Here is an 18162-nt window from a genome sequence, read left to right as displayed (position 1 = left end):
TCTGTTGCTACCTCTGAAAAGCACTCCATTATGCATCTGTACCATTGTATACCTCTAAAAAGCACTCTGTTGTGTATCTGTATTGTTGTATACCTCTGTAAAAGCACTCGGTTGCTTCTCGAAGCTAGGTCCATGCTCAATAAATACATTAATAATAATAATAATAATAATATTAATAATAATAAAAATAATAATAGTGCAGCGACCGCTGCCCTATAATGTACACATAGAACATATCCTAAAATATCATGATTTCCTCTTGTAACCCACCGCCGTACAGATAAGTACATTTTACTTTTTGAAACCAATTCAAGAAGATAAAATCACAATTCATAAAACACGTTTCAGGTGATTACTGAGTTTGCCTTCTAAATATAAGAGAAATTGTTTCTTTATTTCAACTTGACTAAGTTAATACGATTTAAAAATTGTTATGAATGAAATCGACAGGGAGAACATTCAGTATTAAAACAGTCCTCAGTGCGTACGAATCTCCAAAACCTACAAATCTCAAGTTATTTAATGATGGGCATTTAATCACTAAATGGAACAATGATTTCATTTTGTTGTCATCCTTGCAGTGTTTACAAAAATGGTTCCCTTGATTTGGGGCCTGACGGTATTTTCTTACCGCCGAAATATTACTTGGCAACAATCACTCCTTGTATTCAGATTGGGCCATGTACAACAATAATACAGTGAACATGCATTATTTCAGCACCCAGGCATGCATATTTGGTATGCGTGGGTGGTAGGCGTGGTTGGTGGTATTTTGGTGAGCATAATTCCCTTGTTTTATTTGTGGCCCCAATGTCCAGAATCCCTTATCTTTGCTTAGATTTTTCGTGTAATCACTAGAGAGACCTCAGACCTACATTTTAGGAATACCACATTTTTCAGTGTTAGTGTTAGTGTGCCACCATAGGCGATCTCACTGACTTATTTACGACAGAGAGCTATATATGGTAATCTTGTGGTAATTTCCACTACCTTATATACGGTAGGGAGCTATGTTCAGAGAGTCTCTCTTCCCGTTGGCTCATGTACCTCCAACGAGCTATGCTACAGTCACTCACAACTGTTCATACTGAATCTGACATGCACACATCTGTCTTAAAATGACCACTGCACTGTTTAAAAATCTCCCCACATCATCAGCATTGTAATGGGAAATAGTAAATACACCACCCGTCTGTTTTCAAATATTTTTCTGTATTATAAAAGTTGCAATTAAACACGATCTCATTCTTTACAGAAATAAATAAAATGGTACAGTAAAAGCATTGTCTGTGACACACTGCAAAGAGAGTGGCGGAGAACAGAACTCAAATTGCAACATTAGCATTTGATTAAGGCATGCACAGGAATCCCCTTTCCTACACTGACTGCATATTTTCGTGCACACCCAGCTCCCACACTTATGTAATTACCTTATCTGTTCAGAGTTTTCTTCAGCTGTTCTCTTTCTGAATGTGGCTCCCTTGAAGATTCACCCCAGTGAAAGCGAACGACTTTTCTTCTCAAACTGGGGTCATAGCCTGGAATTCTCAGCTTTTGCAGATAGGAATCCCTCAGTCAGGAAAAAAAAGGTCCTTCTCCCAGCTCTGCCAAATCTTGACTGTCTTTCTCCTCCCTCAAACTTCCCCCAGCAAAAGCCTGATCACTCCCCCTAGCATGATACTTGCTATGACGCTGCTCCAATCAGAATTAATCACACCATCTCCTCCTTCTCTACACAATGGCTCATTTTTATAGTAATACTTTGTAACCAACTGATTTCCTGTTCTTTCGAGCCCATTTGCTTCATGTAGTTATGTGGACAGGGCAGCAGAGAGAACAGAAAAAAAAATGGATGTGCGTTTAAAAGTTCACTTTCTGAATAGGCCTAATTCTGCAGTGGAGACACATTTTTATTAGTGGATTATGTTTCATTAGTCAGGTTAGTTGTCAGTAAGGTTAGTTATTATTTTCAAATGTGTCTCTCGCACCATAGGCATTTCAGGTGAAAAATAGTGTGCATTTTTGAATGTGCACGTGTACTTTTAACTGTAAAAATAGATTTGCATCTTATATGTTAAAATCGTTTTTGACTGAATGGCCTGTCTTTCCTTGTTAATCTGGTAACACATATAGCAATGCACCGCACCCTTGTGGTGGTGCTGCAAAAAAAATTGCTACCTGTGCAGTAGTGCTGTACTCTGTGCTGTTTGCTACCTGTGTAGTAGTGCTGTACTCTGTGCTGTTTGCTACCTGTGTAGTAGTGCTGTACTCTGTGCTGTAACACGCCAAATATCCTTACAATCCCTCATTTTTCTAATCCCACCTCTATATTCACTTCAATAAAAATGGAGGATTACGTTTCTTAACAAGTGACGGTTTTAAGTGTTATCAGGAGCCATAAGGAACTTGCTCATGCTCTGCTTCCTATAATGCATGCCAAAAAAATAAGAGAGTGACAGGATGTTTCTCTGGTGACTCTTTTATGGTAAAAGAAAACATTTCGATAAACGTATGATATCCATGAGTACTTATTTGGCACCAAGTAATGGTTCTTTTGACGTCCCACTGTCTAGACGCCACGTGCCTGTCAGTCTACAGAAAGAAAGCTTAAGAGCCTTACACAGTACTGTAGCTCTGATTCTCACCAGACACTCACTTAATTTTCTTATAATACAAGTCCTCACTATTCCAAGGGCTCATATGCTATTCAATAATGACTCAAACCGAGCAGAAAACTTTGAAACACTGTCTAATTTAGAAGTGGTATGACTTGTGCCAGGTCACCCGCAGGAACCAGCAGATAGTACCCACAAACATCTTTAAACATTTTTCAAAGGGTTTAGTCCAGGGTAACACATTTTTATAAGCACCTGGGGTGGGGTGAGCCAGCCAATCAGGTTAGTCGGTTTGTGGGCTGAAGCCCGAGTGCGAGTAACCTGAAGGCTGCTCTACTACCATCCTACCGTCTTCCCCCCACCCTCTTCTTCCCTCCGGCCTGGATCCCTTTCCTCACCACCTTCCTCCTAACCCCACTTACCTGATTGCTTTGGCGGCAGCGCCACTGCCACTTAAGCCTCCAGGGCTAGCGTGGAAATGGAAGAAGGGCTCTTCATGGAGCCCCGTTTCCATCTCCACGGCTCCCATCTTAAGTATTTAGTTTGAATAAATGGGACGCTGAGGCGTCCCTTTCATTTTAACAAAATACATTGCTCTTAGCACCGTGGGTTTCCGGAATGAAAGCCTGGCGTGCTAATAGGAACAACACCCAATGCGACCCGCCGCATTGGATGGTAACGGCACCGGGGTCCATCGTCAGGAACCTCGCTGTGCTTGGACCTATAAGTTGGACGGCGCTGGGCCCATACCGCCTAGATCGGGTATTATTGTTATATTAATTCATACTTGATTGTATAATAGTCAAATGTGTCTCGATTGCAAATAAAAAAAGAGAACGACTCACGGAGGGAACTACAGCATCCTTGTTAATTAGGCTCTTTGCAGTGAACAAAGCAAAATACCGATATTGAGGCTACTTTAAAACTTTATCGACCTGTGCTTCGAATCAGGGGTGGACTGGCCTGTAGGGAACTCTGGAGATTTCCTGGTAGGCCTCTGCACACCGGGTCTCTTTTGTGTGGTAACCTTTTTTATTTCCACATTTTATCATAGGAACAGGGTTGGGCTTGCTGGAAATGTGTAATATGGGGCCACTTTGAACATTATGTTCAGGGCCTCATTTGGTTCCCGGTCCACCCCTGCTTCGAACTCTTTAAAGTATAGTAATGTGCAGAAAATGTGTATTTGTTTTCAGTTGATTTAGAGCGTTTTACAAACAATAATCCCTGTGGTTCAGAGGTCATGCTTAGGTCAAATGATGTAGGGTTTTCCATGTTTCCATAGGAGGTTCGCTCTGGGCGATACAATCCAACTTGTTTATGCTGCAAGTGGGAGGAATTTGTGATGAAGGGCAGTAGCCGATTTTCTGTCATTTTGAGTAGGCAGAGTGTTAGGGAACTACTGTTTTGTTCCATTTTATTGTTCACTTTCATGGCACTACACTGACAAATACACACTAGCAGTGTCTGCCTCTCATTAGTGCACAGCTCTGGAGCCCGTCCAGTGGGTAGGACATTTCCCGCAGCCTAGAATGACAACAGTTGGAAGCCAGTGGCCAGCGCCAAGGAACAGAAGTGACAATGGGGAGCAGTCCGGTCGCCCTGGCACCGAGCCCAGACCGCAAAGCAAGCTAAGATAGAGGGGGACGCCCGCAGCGGAGCATGTGGGACCGGCTTAGAAAGCCTGGCCAGAAAGAAATCAGCTCTTGACATCAGGATGCTTCGTTTTTCTAACACATCCGAGATTCAAGTGCTGGCGAAACCCAGCGAGTGAATGGCAGGGTGGGGGAGCATGTCCCACTCAGTGGTTATGGTAAAGGCTCACATCTGCAGATCACATCTGCACTTTCAAAGAGCAAAAGTTGCATGGAAGTGGAGGCAGACAGAGAGCAATCGAGGGGTAAGGGGGGGGGAGTGGGGCTTTTGGAAAGTACTCTGTTTGCAATTATTGTGTACAGCCGTAATTACAGGAGTTGTGAGTTGATGTCACATCTAGTAACTGCTTTGCGTTGCCTCGCTTTGTTAGTCAGCTGTGATATCATGGCGAAAAAATTATAAACATGTCATGGATACTCTGTGCTCGTGTAACAGAAGACGGGAAACTCTTATAAGGTTTGTTTTTCTTGTCATATTGTAAAAATGTATTATGTGTACTGTGTATATTCGAAACAGATTTGGGTAATTTTGTCTAAATGAAGTCATCCCAGATATTTCCCGACTGTCTGTTCTTAGTTGTGAATACGTTTCATACATCATATATGTTGTCATACTTACTGCCACTCTAGATGTTTAAAATAAATAGTATGTTTTTTCTTATTGGTGCATTTCACCACTTACAAATTCACCGTTGTTTTTTTTCTATTTGATCAACAAGCCAGTCAGTGTATCTCTTTAGATCAATGGTAGTTCTTTCCAACAGAAGTTTCAATCCACATCCAGCCAGGAAAAAACAATTGCTGACATTTGATTCGATGGAAATTTAGCTCATTCTACAAGCCCTGCCAGCTCCATATAGCAAATCCGACATTAAGCCGGTGAATCCTGAGGGGCAATTGTACATGAATCTAGTCGAACGCCCAGTGGTTTTCCTTGGGGCAAACTGCATGTCTTCTGTAGACCCCTTAGCATCTGCGTGGATCCCAGTGGATCCCTGTGACCCTGAGAACCACATCCTAGTCTGGAGAGAACACACATCCCTGTTTAACAATTAAGAGACAAATCCACCTGGCAGCTAACTGGATGAGCAGACATTAAAGGCCAAGTGGGCTAGAAAATGGACTGCTTAGCCCTATTTCCCACTTGTCTGAAGAGCATGAGATTTCAAGTAATGCAACGCTGCCCAGACCTTTTCACCAGGTAGAAATAATGACGCTGCAGAAGCAGATTGCCATGATATTGGCCTTTGGATGCTATATTCACTTCTTCAGCTGGTGCGCATCTTACATGTACCTTTTCTTTAGTAACCTCTCACCTAGCAACACATTCCTTCCACTTCAATGGTCAGACAAAGGAACATGACCAGTGGATTTAGTATTTTGTAGCTTTACACCCCTTTCCACACACTGCACAGTTGATATATTCCGGCCTAAGGGTTTAAATGTGTCTAAATGTATTATAGGTTTTTAAGAGAATGTCATTTCACACGTGTGTACTGATCACTTGGTCTCTTACTAGTAAGGTTAAAGATTCCTAGGCCTGTTGGTGAAACTCAGTTTGACATTCATTGAAGTACCCATTTTAGAATCCAGCATGTTTTCTAGGTAGAAAGGGCTTTTATCTCAATCCGTCCACATTTCCCACTGTGGAACTAAACAATTAAGGTCAGAATGACAACATGCAAGAATTGAAGTAGAATTATGAACTATTTAAGCAATAACGGCCAGCGGACTGGGCCATAATGGTTGGCAAGAGCCCACAGACCGGAGGTAAAGGCACTTGTGAAGTGAGCGCTATAACCGTGGGTGGCAGGAATTGACAGCCAGTGCTGTCTGGCCCAGTTGGTATTAATGCCATTACAAGACTTGTAGTTAATACAAATATATGCACCTAGGTGCTAAAAAATAAGAAAAAAGACAAAATAAAAGGAAGTGTGCGCTATGAACGATACAAGATCGGATCCTGGAGAGCACAGGCACATCAGTATGAAGCCACCCTAAGATGTCCAAAGCAGAGAGGGAGGTGGAAGTGGCGCGGGAAAAGATACAGGGCTTCCTGTCTCTCATTGGTTCATGAATGGGGAGGTGACGAACCGGAGGTGGGGCACACGGTTAGAAAGACAGACAGAGGCAGTGGTGCAGGTGGATGCTCAGCTCAGCAAGAGGGCCTACACTGGCAGAGAATGCACTCTGAGCCGCCTAATTGCCCCAGCCACACCTGCAGGATGCAAATGTGTGTTGTTTCAAGTATACATGCTGTACCACAATGGGCAGCATGGCATCATGGGATTGGCTATAGAGAACAGTGACTTCCTGCACCTTATGATGCATAGTCTCAATCCATTAGAGTTCAGTCCCATTTAGTACGTAGGTTGGTGCTAGAAACAGTCTGATGCATATTGCGCACTGTCTGGACCGCAACTGCAGCTTTTTGACAATGCTGCGCCCTTGAATTGAGCCACTTCCTCAGAAATTATAGCCAGGTTAAGTTTTTATTGCAGCGAGCACAACACGCATGCAGTTTTAAAAGTTTTATGCTCTGAAATTATGCTAGATGCCTTTTTATTTCAGTTTTCTCTTTAAAAATATCACCGTACTGGGGTTAAGTATGAGTTCATTACAAGCATAAAAAAGCAAGGCAGCCCGAAGGCAAAATAAAGATACGCATTTAATTTAAATGTTTAAGTTTCTTTTTGCATATTGAAGATGGAACAGATTATTAAGTATACTTTAGAAAGGTCAGAACAGTATAGCTTCACCTCATTTTAAAGGAATTAGTATACTTGATTATTAGCAACTGTATCACACTCAAGAACCTATAAGACAAATGAAAGCAAAACAAAATGTAATTGAGCTATTATTTTGCAGACTTTGGCTATGGTTCAGACAGGCTAATCAAATTGTGCCTTGCTCAAATAACTAATGTTAAATGCAGTCTACCAACAGATGTTTAAACAGAGACTAATTGGAATATATATCCTGGGTTTAAACTGTCTAGCTTAAAAAGTCAAAATTATACAGAAAAAGACAGATGTGATGTATTAGGACTGGCCTGCAGAAGGGACGGGGTTAGGGTTCTGCTCCATCCCGATTCAAACCCAGCACATAAAGGGACACAAATGGTGCACAGTTCCTTAAATGCACGAGCAGAGCTGGCATATGTTACACAGATTAAGGAACCTTTGCCTCATGCATTGTTATGCAGTGGCTTCCCGCAGCCATACTATTGTTGGGCCGCAACCTGCTTACGTCAATGCATGCGCACCTGCAAGTTGGACAATTAAGATACATTTGTTGCAGTCATATACGTTACATTTAATGAAGTTCATTGTGTAGACCAGTGGTATTCAAACCTTTTAATACTGAGCCCCCTCTTGAGTATAACTATTGTTTCTTGGGCTGCCCCACAAGCTATTGCTGCTTATATTTTCTATTAAAATCAGTCACCATAGTCGCTTTTAAAAGAGCCTCTCGACACCCTGGGCCTCTTTTTGGCACCCCACATTTACAAAGAAAACCTGTATGTTTCCTATGACCACCAGGGGGCACATGCCATCTGGCTACTTAGCTGCTGAGATCTGTCCTTTACTGGATTTACTTCGTCCACAAGGGAGAGTGAGCCCCCAAAGGCCACACCCAGTAATTGTGCCACCGAAATCCCCCAGGAGCACACATCATGAGATAAGGTTCCGCACAGCTGGCAAATCACGTTGCGGCCACAAGGGAGCCAGTTAGTGGAGAAGGAGAGGACAAACCTTGGCAAAGAGGGGAGGGGCCCTTATGTAGGTTGGCAGGTGGCCATGCAGAGATTGAAGGGGCCAGGGCATCAGATTTGGAGGAGACACAGAGTGTGCCACAGGTGAGCTCCAAGTGTCCCAGTGTAAGAGGGCAAGCAGATTGAAAAGAGATAACAGAAGCAGGTTGCGACAGGGTGGGAATACTCAGGAGGATACAGAGGTGCTCTGGCAGCGACAGTGCGAAGTCAGGCAAAGGGAATTTGTGAACTCTGGTGCCAGATTCTGCATTAGGGTTTGATACTCTGGTTTTGCACTCCTAGATGGAGAGCATCCAGAGGACATGTGCAAAGCCTGGAGGCCAACCATGGCCAGGAGGAGTGGGGAGCTAATGAAGGTGATCAGAGACGGCTGCACAAGTGCCCACAGCAAAGTAGGGTAGACCCCTGTACGAGAATGGCATGTGCCACAGGACAGATCCATTTTAGGAAGTGTTGACCTGGCACCATAAGTGAAGGGGCTGCTCAGAGCAGAGTGAAGTAGGCACTATCAGAGACCATGGGAGTAGTGGAGGACCTCAGTTTCTTCACCTATGTTTATCTAGGAAACCATGAAGAGGGTGTAATGTAGAGACATCAGTGCATTTTGGAGGTAAGAGATGAATCCGTTTTGAAGTGTTTCACCCATATGATTCGTAGGCTGTCCATTCATTGGGAGAATTGGATGAGACTCCTGACTCCCAGCTGAGGACTCTTAAAGATAGCAGAACCTGGACTGTGAAGAGGTAATAGTGGAGAGTGGGATAAAAAGGCTAGTTGGCCCGGCATAGGATCTCAGATAAGTGCACATAGAAGATTCAAACTTGCAATCCCTACAATGTTTTTCAAGGCGAAGGGGAAGGAGTCAATGCAGCAAGAAGGTCAAGGAAAAGGATCAGATCTGGTAGAGACTTGACAATAAAATGTATTTTAACATCCTTACAAAGATTAAGGTGATCCGCACAGATAGCCAAGCCTCCATGACAGAAATGAAGAGGCGGAAGGGCAAGATAGAGGACAGAATAGAGGCACTTGAGAACAACCAACTCTCCACAGAACTCCTTGAAAGAAATGTGAGGCTTGGCTCATGGAACAGGAGGCTCAGGAGTCAGAACCGATCCTAAATATTGATGACAGTGAAAATAGGGAGAGACACTGTGATCTCCACTTTCTGTGGGCCATGGAGGCAGATTGAGTGTGACACCAAAACACATGGAAAGGAAGGTCAAAGAGGTTTTGAATGCCCTATTTGATAGGGTGCACAGAGGAGGAGATTTGGCAAAAGGGGTTTATTCCCTGAATGAAAATGCCAGAACTACCACAAAAACCTTGAAATTTGAGCACATATGAGGAAGGTAATTGCCCCAGAATATGAAGGGGAAACAGTTCAGATTTTTCAAGTCTTGTCAGTGCTCACTTTAATCAAGTAGAAGTAATGAAAACCATTGATCACCTGTTTGATACACTGAGAAATCAGATGTCGCTGAGACAACCCATTCTGTGTGACGATTTCATACAATGGCGAGGACTTCAGAATTTACCAGTGGGGAAAAAGCATCCCAAGCCCTGCGCCATGTGTCATGGGGAAATGAAGATGACCATCAACCACCAGCATTGGAGAAGGCACATAGGAAATTTCGATTAACCGTCCAAGGTCGAATAACAATTGAAGCTTGTTTAGAGCGTGTATGCCTGATAGCTTTCATTTATGTGAAGGAAAGCCACAAATTTAAAACAAACTGTACAAGACACGTCAGTGTGAACTCCCCACATGCAACCTCGCACAAAGTAACCTTCACTCCATGGGACCGATGAGCCCGGCCGACAAACGTGGCATTTGAAATATGTATGAAAAATAAAAGAATTGTTTCTGGCATCCATCAATGCCGCGCGATCATGAATACTTTTTTACCCATCAATAGTGCTAGTGATTTTGTTATTTTTAACAACAGTTACACTGAAGGTATGTAAAATAGATAATACAAGCCACTGAACGTATGGTGTAACCTAAGATTGCATTTGGATATGGATATGATGATATGATATTGCATTTATAACGTGCCAATGCACAAGTGCTTCAATGCGCGACGAGGCAAAGCAGAGAGAACAGAGAGAAGACATAGACAATGATCTTACTAGTGTTGGGAAGAAGACGATCCTTTCCCCCCACCCCTCTTTCATCACTCTCGAAACATAACATATGTAATAACCAAGGGTGGAGGCGTAACCAACCCACCCGACATTCCGTTACACCACACCCCATTGCAAATAACACATACACTATAGTTTCAAGCCCAGCATTAGGAAACCATTTTTAAATAGCCCAAATGACATCTTTCTACCAAGCCTGAAAATCCATCTCTCTGTAGAAAAGCAGCTCTCCCTTCCCCAGCACCTCGCTCAGCCAGCTCACACCATCTCCTCTCCATTGCCACGTCTGCGCACACCCTGTTTTTGCAGAGGAATGTGCTCTGCGGATAACATGAGACACTGACAAGTCATAAATCCAAGTGCCCATTCATCTCCACTGAACTTCCCGTGCACTAACATCCCACACCCTGCCAGGCCGGAGCCCACCAGCTCAGACCCCACAGTTCCTTTCATGCTGATATCCATCTGACCCTCCCGTGCCCTAATCATTCAAGGAACCACATCACAGCCCTAATCTCATGTAATGATATATTCTCCCAAAAAGCAACACACGTCTACCTATATGTAAAACACTGTGTTACACTGTATGGCATCCTCCAACAGGCACTTCTTGCCAAAAAGTTGACAAAGAGGATACATTTTAAAAGACAATTTGGACGCATTGGGCACCTATGTCGAGCTCTGCAAAAAAAAATCACACACATGAAAAGACCTAAACACTATGTAAGTGTTTAAAAAGGTGCACACTCGCCAAGGTGTTTGTCAAAATAATACACTGCTAAAGCAAGAATATATGTATGTTATGGGGTAGACTTTGGTCAGTCGATATATCATTGCAATGAAAATGCTACCCACAATAGGCCATCAACGCCAGTGCCATGCACTGCATGTGTGTTTGTGGTTTGGGTCTAGCATAGGGATTTACATACACGAAGCAACGACAGACATGTATGTTATCGTTCGAGGACCAGTAATATAAATGAAGGGAAGGCAAACAATATACATTAATGAATCATAAACCAGATTAAATCTGCATAATTAAATACTTCTTAATACTTTTTATAGCATTGAAATTCGAGTTTAATAGCATTCCATTGTTCATGTACAATGTACAAACATTGGGGAACATATCCCGAAAGTTATATTGAGAACATTAAGAACTCTGCTGCAAATCATTTATACCGGGAAGTCAACCATTCAAAAAAGTTCAGCTTTAGGTGGACATGGCTCGGTTGCAATGTTTTGTGGCACTGTATGTGTCCTTGGAACAAAATCAGGATCGATTCCATGAGTATGCATGGCCAACACAGTCAAAGTGAGATCTTTCACAAAATCAAATTTCATTTCCTGGTATATTGGCTTGGCCACCCATTTGTTGCTTTGTTTTGTAAAGGCCAAGGTGTAACAAAGCATCCCAAAGTTTCTGGCACTTCTCGATTGTTCTCTCCCTAAGTTATCATTGTGCGCTAATATAGCAAGTAATGTTCGGGCCTGCATACCGTCTATGCCAAAATGCAACCTTCTGGGCCTGTACTTTAGGCACATATTGTGGAACACCTCCAATTCTCCGGTGTGACAGAATTCTGTGAGTCCCTTTAGGTCTCTTGAAAGAGTTTTATTCTACACAATCTTCTCAAAAGCTTTGTGTGGAGGTGAGCATGGCACCAACCACTTCTTCTTGCGTTCCTGCTCCTCCGATAAAGGTCCATTTGCACATTCGTGAAAATGTTGGTTTTCTGTCCATGAGTGAATGTTGAAACAGTGATGCATCAATGAGCACCATTTTTCAAGTAGAATTTCCACAGACCCATTACAAGCTTTGGAGCTCAACGAAAGATGGCTGCTGAGAGACTGAGACCACTGTAAAATATTTTCATAGCTCTTTTTTTTTACCAGCAGCTGTAATTTTTCTATTGACTGATTTGGCAACGTGCCATACATCCAATTGATGACGAATGTTTGGAAAATGCTCTTGCATGGCCTTGGCTATTGAAACATGTCTGTCAGTGTCTATGAGGTCTATATGCATTCCCCTCAATTGAAGATGTTCGAGGGATTTGATGAAACCATGTTTTTCCATGGCCACAGAAGATGTACATTCGGACACCTGCACAATCTCCGAACTCACAATTTTTTCCATGTCTTGAAAGTGGTATGCATAGTACTTTGCTGAAAAACTGGGACTGTCACAATGTCGCCAGTTAGCCTGAAACCTTTGCCCGAGAATGTGCTTTCAATTGGCATCTGTTCAATTTTCCAGGCTTGACTAATAGCGGTGAATAAGAGTTCCCTTTTATATTTGTAGTACTGGGTTTTAGGAAGGAACTGAACTCCCACAAATTGACAGAAACTGGGCATCTCACTGAAAAGTAAAGCTGATGAACATAGTTGATTTCCAGCTGGCAATTTGCCCATCATCGGTTGAGCGGACCATGCAAATGTATCATGGAGGTGGACACAGCTTGCTTGGATTTTCAGGTTAGTTCCTTGTAATACACAAGACACATTCACCAATGGCTCCCCACATATTTTCTCCCTCATTGTATGGACACATTTCAGCATCAGTATAATCTCTACCAGGCAGCTTGACTTTTTTGCATACAATGCAGAACTGTGACTTCAATAAGAATAAAACATTGTTGTGTCCAGCATGGTTAATCATTTGTATGAACCCAATGTCATTAGGCAATTGAATGTTTCAACTTAGCATTCAGACTTTCTAGTTGGTGTAATATGACATTGTTGGCTCAATGGCCACCTAGCTCTGCTTGCTTCAGAGCCATTCACAGACAAGGTGGTACTATAAAGTATTCTCCTACCACACAGTCTTTTCATATTTTCATACCAAGCAGTAGGTGGCTCTATATGATGTCTGTCGTGGTCATGTCCGAATAGACAGTTGGATATTCATTGGGCAAACCAACATCGTATATGCTCGTCAGACGTCATGACCTATAAGGAAAATATGTATGTTATTAATTTCTGCAAGACATTGCATTCCAATCCAATTGAATTATGTCTGTTTTATTCATTCTATTGGTACATAAAGACAGAACTCCAAAGAGATTTGTGGGATTTGTCCCACCACATCAGAATGACGCAGACTTTCCTGGCTTCCCAGAAACATATCCTTAGTTCTCCCTTTTTCTGAGATTGGACAATAATTGCATGAGAGCCTCTTCTCAGTTTGAGGTAAAAGTGATGCATAACCCATTCACATGTCTAACTTGCCTGTTCTTGTTCCATAGACCTGTTTGACTCCAAATAAATCCATGAAATAAAAATGAAGAGGACGGGTTGCAGAAAGATAGCTATTTAATGCATGCAGTTAACGGATGTGAGAACTATCAGTCCCAAGTGACCAAAAGGCAAATGACTTTCACCCTCATTCTCGACCTGCCCACATTGGACTACAGTTTTATAGTCAAATACCACAAAATCTCAATATTCCCACACTTGAGTATATGCAAATCCCTATTCTCCTACTGGCTCTCATAATATCCAAACCTAGTGATCGATTTACATTACCGTGCTCGATTGGTTAGTACATTTACACATGACATTCCAAATCCCTCCCTGTCCATATGACTTAACTGGGCAATTAGCAATAAGGAAACCAGCACCTTGTGGCATAAATAGTAGACACACTAACATCCTTTCCCATTACACGAGACATTTTGGCACCCTACACGGTTTCCAGACCTTGCATCCCCCTTACCGTGAAACATAGCTTTACAATTACCACACTGATACATTCGCCAATGACAGAAACTGTTATTTTGCAGGACGTTCACCCCGCTTGTGAAAGAGAGATCCTCATAGAAAAACATATACCGTAGGCCTTACTTTTGAGAAATGATTTCTGGCATTATTTGTGCTACTGGCCACTCCACCACGTATCCGGTAGTCCTAAGGCTTAGCTAGAGGGCAGAAGATCTAAAGCCTGATTCAGTATTTTGGCAGTGCCTCAACCTGAGGCCTGGTTCACACCCGAATGCATCTTTTGCAACTAGTGCATTTCTGTCTGACTAATGTTAAAGACATACATCGTCATTATTCCATGTGCCCGACTTCCCTGGGAAGAGCTTTGTGAGAGATTGACAGGATACTCATTTCTGAAACAATAACTAATATGACTACTTTTCCCACTGCCTATAGCCATTTATGTCCTCTTGGATGCTGCAAACCGAGGCCTAATTCAAAATGGCAGAGATATTAAATCACCATGGCATCAGTACCATCATAATGGCAGAAATCCTCAGATTTGTGGTACTCTCTTAGTTTATATTGTCCTTTACGCTTAGGGCATTGCATTTTCATGTTTACATCCTCCTCCTCCAGTTAATTCATTAACTACACCCACACTCTCTTAAATGTTGTCAAAAGAATTTCTTGGCCCCCACACTTTACTGATAGAACGTGGATCTCCTCCATATTACTTTGCGCTAGACGTTAAAAAATGATAATCCTCAACCCCTATAAAATCAATTTAAGTTTTGGTGTATTTTTTAGGGTCACTCAGGCGATCGAAGTGGGTTCCTGAAGGACAAATTGGATGTTATACTGTAACCATTGATTGGCAGACCTCCAGACATCCAGATGCAAAGTAAAAACAACCCTCTAGGGAAAAATGCTCAATACACCTTTCATAAGAATAACAAAGCTTTACCTATCCGAGGATACATGGGCATAGAGGCATTCAATCTCTGCTTCCATGGAGCACACTAGTTACAGAAAGATAGACACATCACTATGCACAAATATGTCACTCTTCAAGCAAGCATATATTACATTGATTCCATAGCTCAAATTGGTGGGGCACCTATACACATACTGTCAGCCCCCTATGGATCCTCGGCTGATTGGTTGCACATTGTGGTGTCAGTCTTCATTCAAGTGGTTGTAATCTCCACCAAGTTCACACCCTGAAACACAATTGGCTATATTCGTAGCAAGACCTATTCTCACGGTTGTTATATCACATGGTGTTCACCTGGGTAGGGGCATCAGTTATTTTCGAGGTCAAGATATCTTTCACAAATGCAAAGCGCTTTGTTTGATCCCAGACATCCTGGTGCTCCCTCAATGGCTCCCCATCATGGGCTAAATTTGTCATCCTCACCCGTGCGCCTCATGGTACAAATCACTGGGTCTTTTGACTGCATCCCCCTATTTACAGCCCACTGTTCTCTGGGGCACACCAATCAATCGGTAGTGAGGGATTTAGGAGTTGGGATGATGGGCTTCTGCAAGATCAAACTGAATCGCTCAGAATGTTGTAGGCCTTATGGGTTCAGAATCTACATTACATGTTTTGGCAACCTCGACCTCTGCCCTACCCATTGTGAGATTATCCTTCAAATTAGAGTGTAACGTTGCCCATATTTTGCAATAAACATTCCTTTCTAGTTACATGAGCCTGCAGTGGGAGATAAACGTGAGGCTACATTTTAATTGTTCGCCTGGCCTTGGAGACTATGACATGGGATAAAACAGTGGAGTGAAAATTGTTCATGCTGGCTGGAGGCCTGCTCTGTGCCTTTTCTCATACAATGGTAGGGCTGAGGCCTTGCTAGGCCCCACTTCAGTTATGGCTGTACTTCAATAAATTTTTTCTGTGCAACTATATTCAATGTATGCTCTACGAAGCACCATGAGCCCCTGCCATCTACCTTGTCCCCACCCTCCTGCTATTAAGCATCTCTACTTCAGCATGCTGTTCACTGTATTGCTCTTAGTTTAAATCGTTAAGGAGGGCAAGTTAGCTGGACATGCATCCCAACACCATGCAAGGCCGATCTTGTCCAGTCCATTGCTCCATTTGACTGTGAAAGCTTTTCAAAAGGGGAGGGTCATCAACATGTTGCAGTGTGAATGACATTATGGGCATTGGTTTAAACATTATTCTTTTGCAACATCCTACAATCAGTTGACAGGTGCAGAAAAGAACAAGCAACAAAACAAGGAAAGGAGTCAGAAGTTTGAAAATATTACTCACATGGACCAATCATTTTCTTTCACCTCACCCTCTTTCTTTATTGTGGGGCAGAAATTGTCTATTGCATGTATTGCCTGGGTAAGTGTTCCATTATCAGCGTTGTTCGGTGGAATATAGGTGCAACAAGAAGTATCCAGTTTTGCATACATGCCACCTTCCATTGCAGTTAGTAAGTATAAAACGCAGCATTTATGAAGAGTGGTCAGTCTAATTGCTTTCAGTTCTTCTTTTGTGGCATTTAGTCAATTTTCTGCTTCATTAGCCTGTTGTATTATCTCCCTGCATGTGATTTGAAGCCATTTGGCATTGGCCACTGTGTGGAATGAAAAATGAGGCAAACAATTTTTCTGCTTTGCTAAATAGTCTATATTAATCTGGCATATCATTGAACTTGTTGCTAGAATCATGTGACAGGTAACTGTTATGGCGGAGACATGACAGGCCCAAAGAGTGCTGGAACCAATGATTCATTAAGTACACAGGCTTGGTCATTGGTTGCTTGCTGATTACTGTGAGGTTAACGTCTGGGACCACCAACATGGGTGCTTGCAAACTGGCCACAGAACACGGTCCTCTCCAAAATGGCAGTAATTGCACATTGGCCATCCCTCCACACACCCAGAAAATGTCCATGAGTGCTGGTGTGCCCCCTTCAATGTCTGGTAGATCAACCGTCACATTACACTGCTTAGTAGTGGCCACAAACACAGTGCTGTTGTCTCTGAAACATAAGGAAAATTGTGTAAGTATCATGATCTTTGCTGAGGGTTTATATTGATCGATTAACATCCAGCATCTGACATATGTTTCCCAGACAGCAAAATAGCTGTCATTTATTTGTAGTACTGCACTCTTTGGTAACCCAAACTTTCCTCCTGCTCTGTACCCAATCAGCTCATCGAACGATTCATTCTTTTGGAAAATAGCACCTTTTATCTGTAATCGGGGTCTGTTTCTACAGTGAAACTGCTCCTATCCCACTTCATTAGAATATCAGAATGTGGGTGTACCATAAAAACAACCCCTGATAGCTAACTATAACACTCCTTAAACAATCATTTTCTGCCACTTATTCATTTTTACATAATTATTTTCATATGCTGTTTTGTTAATTCCTACCCAGTCTACTTGAACTTTGTGTCCCTGTATCACCCCGCATACTCTGCATAAGGCTAGGTGTACTAAACACTGTGCCACCTCTGGTGGTATTTCTTGGGGTATAACAATCTCTGTGTGGCTGATGCATGGGGGATCAATGAACAAACAAAACAAGGCATGCTTGAATTCTCTCTTCCCACCACCCTCATGTGGCCGTAGCACATATTGTCATCTGCATGGTGATGGACATCCCTAGATTTACCTGAAATAACACCTGGGTTAGTAACATCCCTCCTAATTAATTTTAGTCATAGAAACACTAACATTCTCTGGTACATTTGCAATGTTAATACCATTTTAGACACACCCAAGAAAGAAACCATATGAATTCAACCATGAAGAAAGATAAAGATATAAGACACAAGAGAAGAACAATGCAACGCATATACTTTCTCATGGTAACCCTAGTCTTTGGAGGCTGTGGATAGACGTTACTGTTCAGTCACCCAAAGGGACATATTACTTTTAAAACAGTTAAAGGAATGTCACTCATTTTATATTTCCCCCCTCTTCTTTCTCCTGCTGTTGGAGATGGAGGGTGGAGCTCTTCTCTTTCCTGATGTCGTTGATGTGAATCCCTGGGGTCCTTCCGGCAATTTTGACGGCTGTGGGCATGGCGTAGATGACATTGTTTGGTAACAGAAATTTCAGATCTTTCCACTTGCATATAATGTTCCGTATCCAAATGCTGTCACCTGGGAAGAGCTGTAGTGGCTGTTGCTGTAATGATTCTTGCTGTTGCTGCAATGAGTTGGCCACTGATGAAGCATGCACTTTTATCTGGAGTCCAATCTGGTGAGATATAAACCTGAC

At 42.4% G+C, this 18162-nt stretch overlaps 1 protein-coding gene across 12 annotated transcripts in view; it reads left to right on the top strand.

Annotated features, from left to right (window-relative positions):
• FOXP1 (forkhead box P1) overlaps positions 1-18162 on the top strand; it is a 1926958-nt gene that overhangs the window by 1520371 nt on the left and 388425 nt on the right. Inside the window, exon 1 of one of the 12 annotated variants that reach the window (XM_069643836.1) lies at positions 12585-12671. The exons of the other annotated variants lie outside the window; for them this stretch is intronic. Within the exon in view, the coding sequence (XP_069499937.1) occupies positions 12639-12671 (33 nt within the window). The 5' untranslated portion in view covers positions 12585-12638. Of the gene's footprint in view, positions 1-12584; positions 12672-18162 lie in introns of those variants that run through there. 12 annotated transcript variants of the gene reach the window in all.

The sequence above is a fragment of the Ambystoma mexicanum genome, chromosome 2p (genome assembly GCF_040938575.1).
Source record: "Ambystoma mexicanum isolate Mex_15411 chromosome 2p, UKY_AmexF1_1, whole genome shotgun sequence".
In the NCBI taxonomy this organism is placed as follows: Eukaryota; Metazoa; Chordata; class Amphibia; order Caudata; family Ambystomatidae; genus Ambystoma; species Ambystoma mexicanum.
Note: the sequence above shows the minus strand (reverse complement) of the source record. Positions and strands in the feature narration are given on the sequence as shown.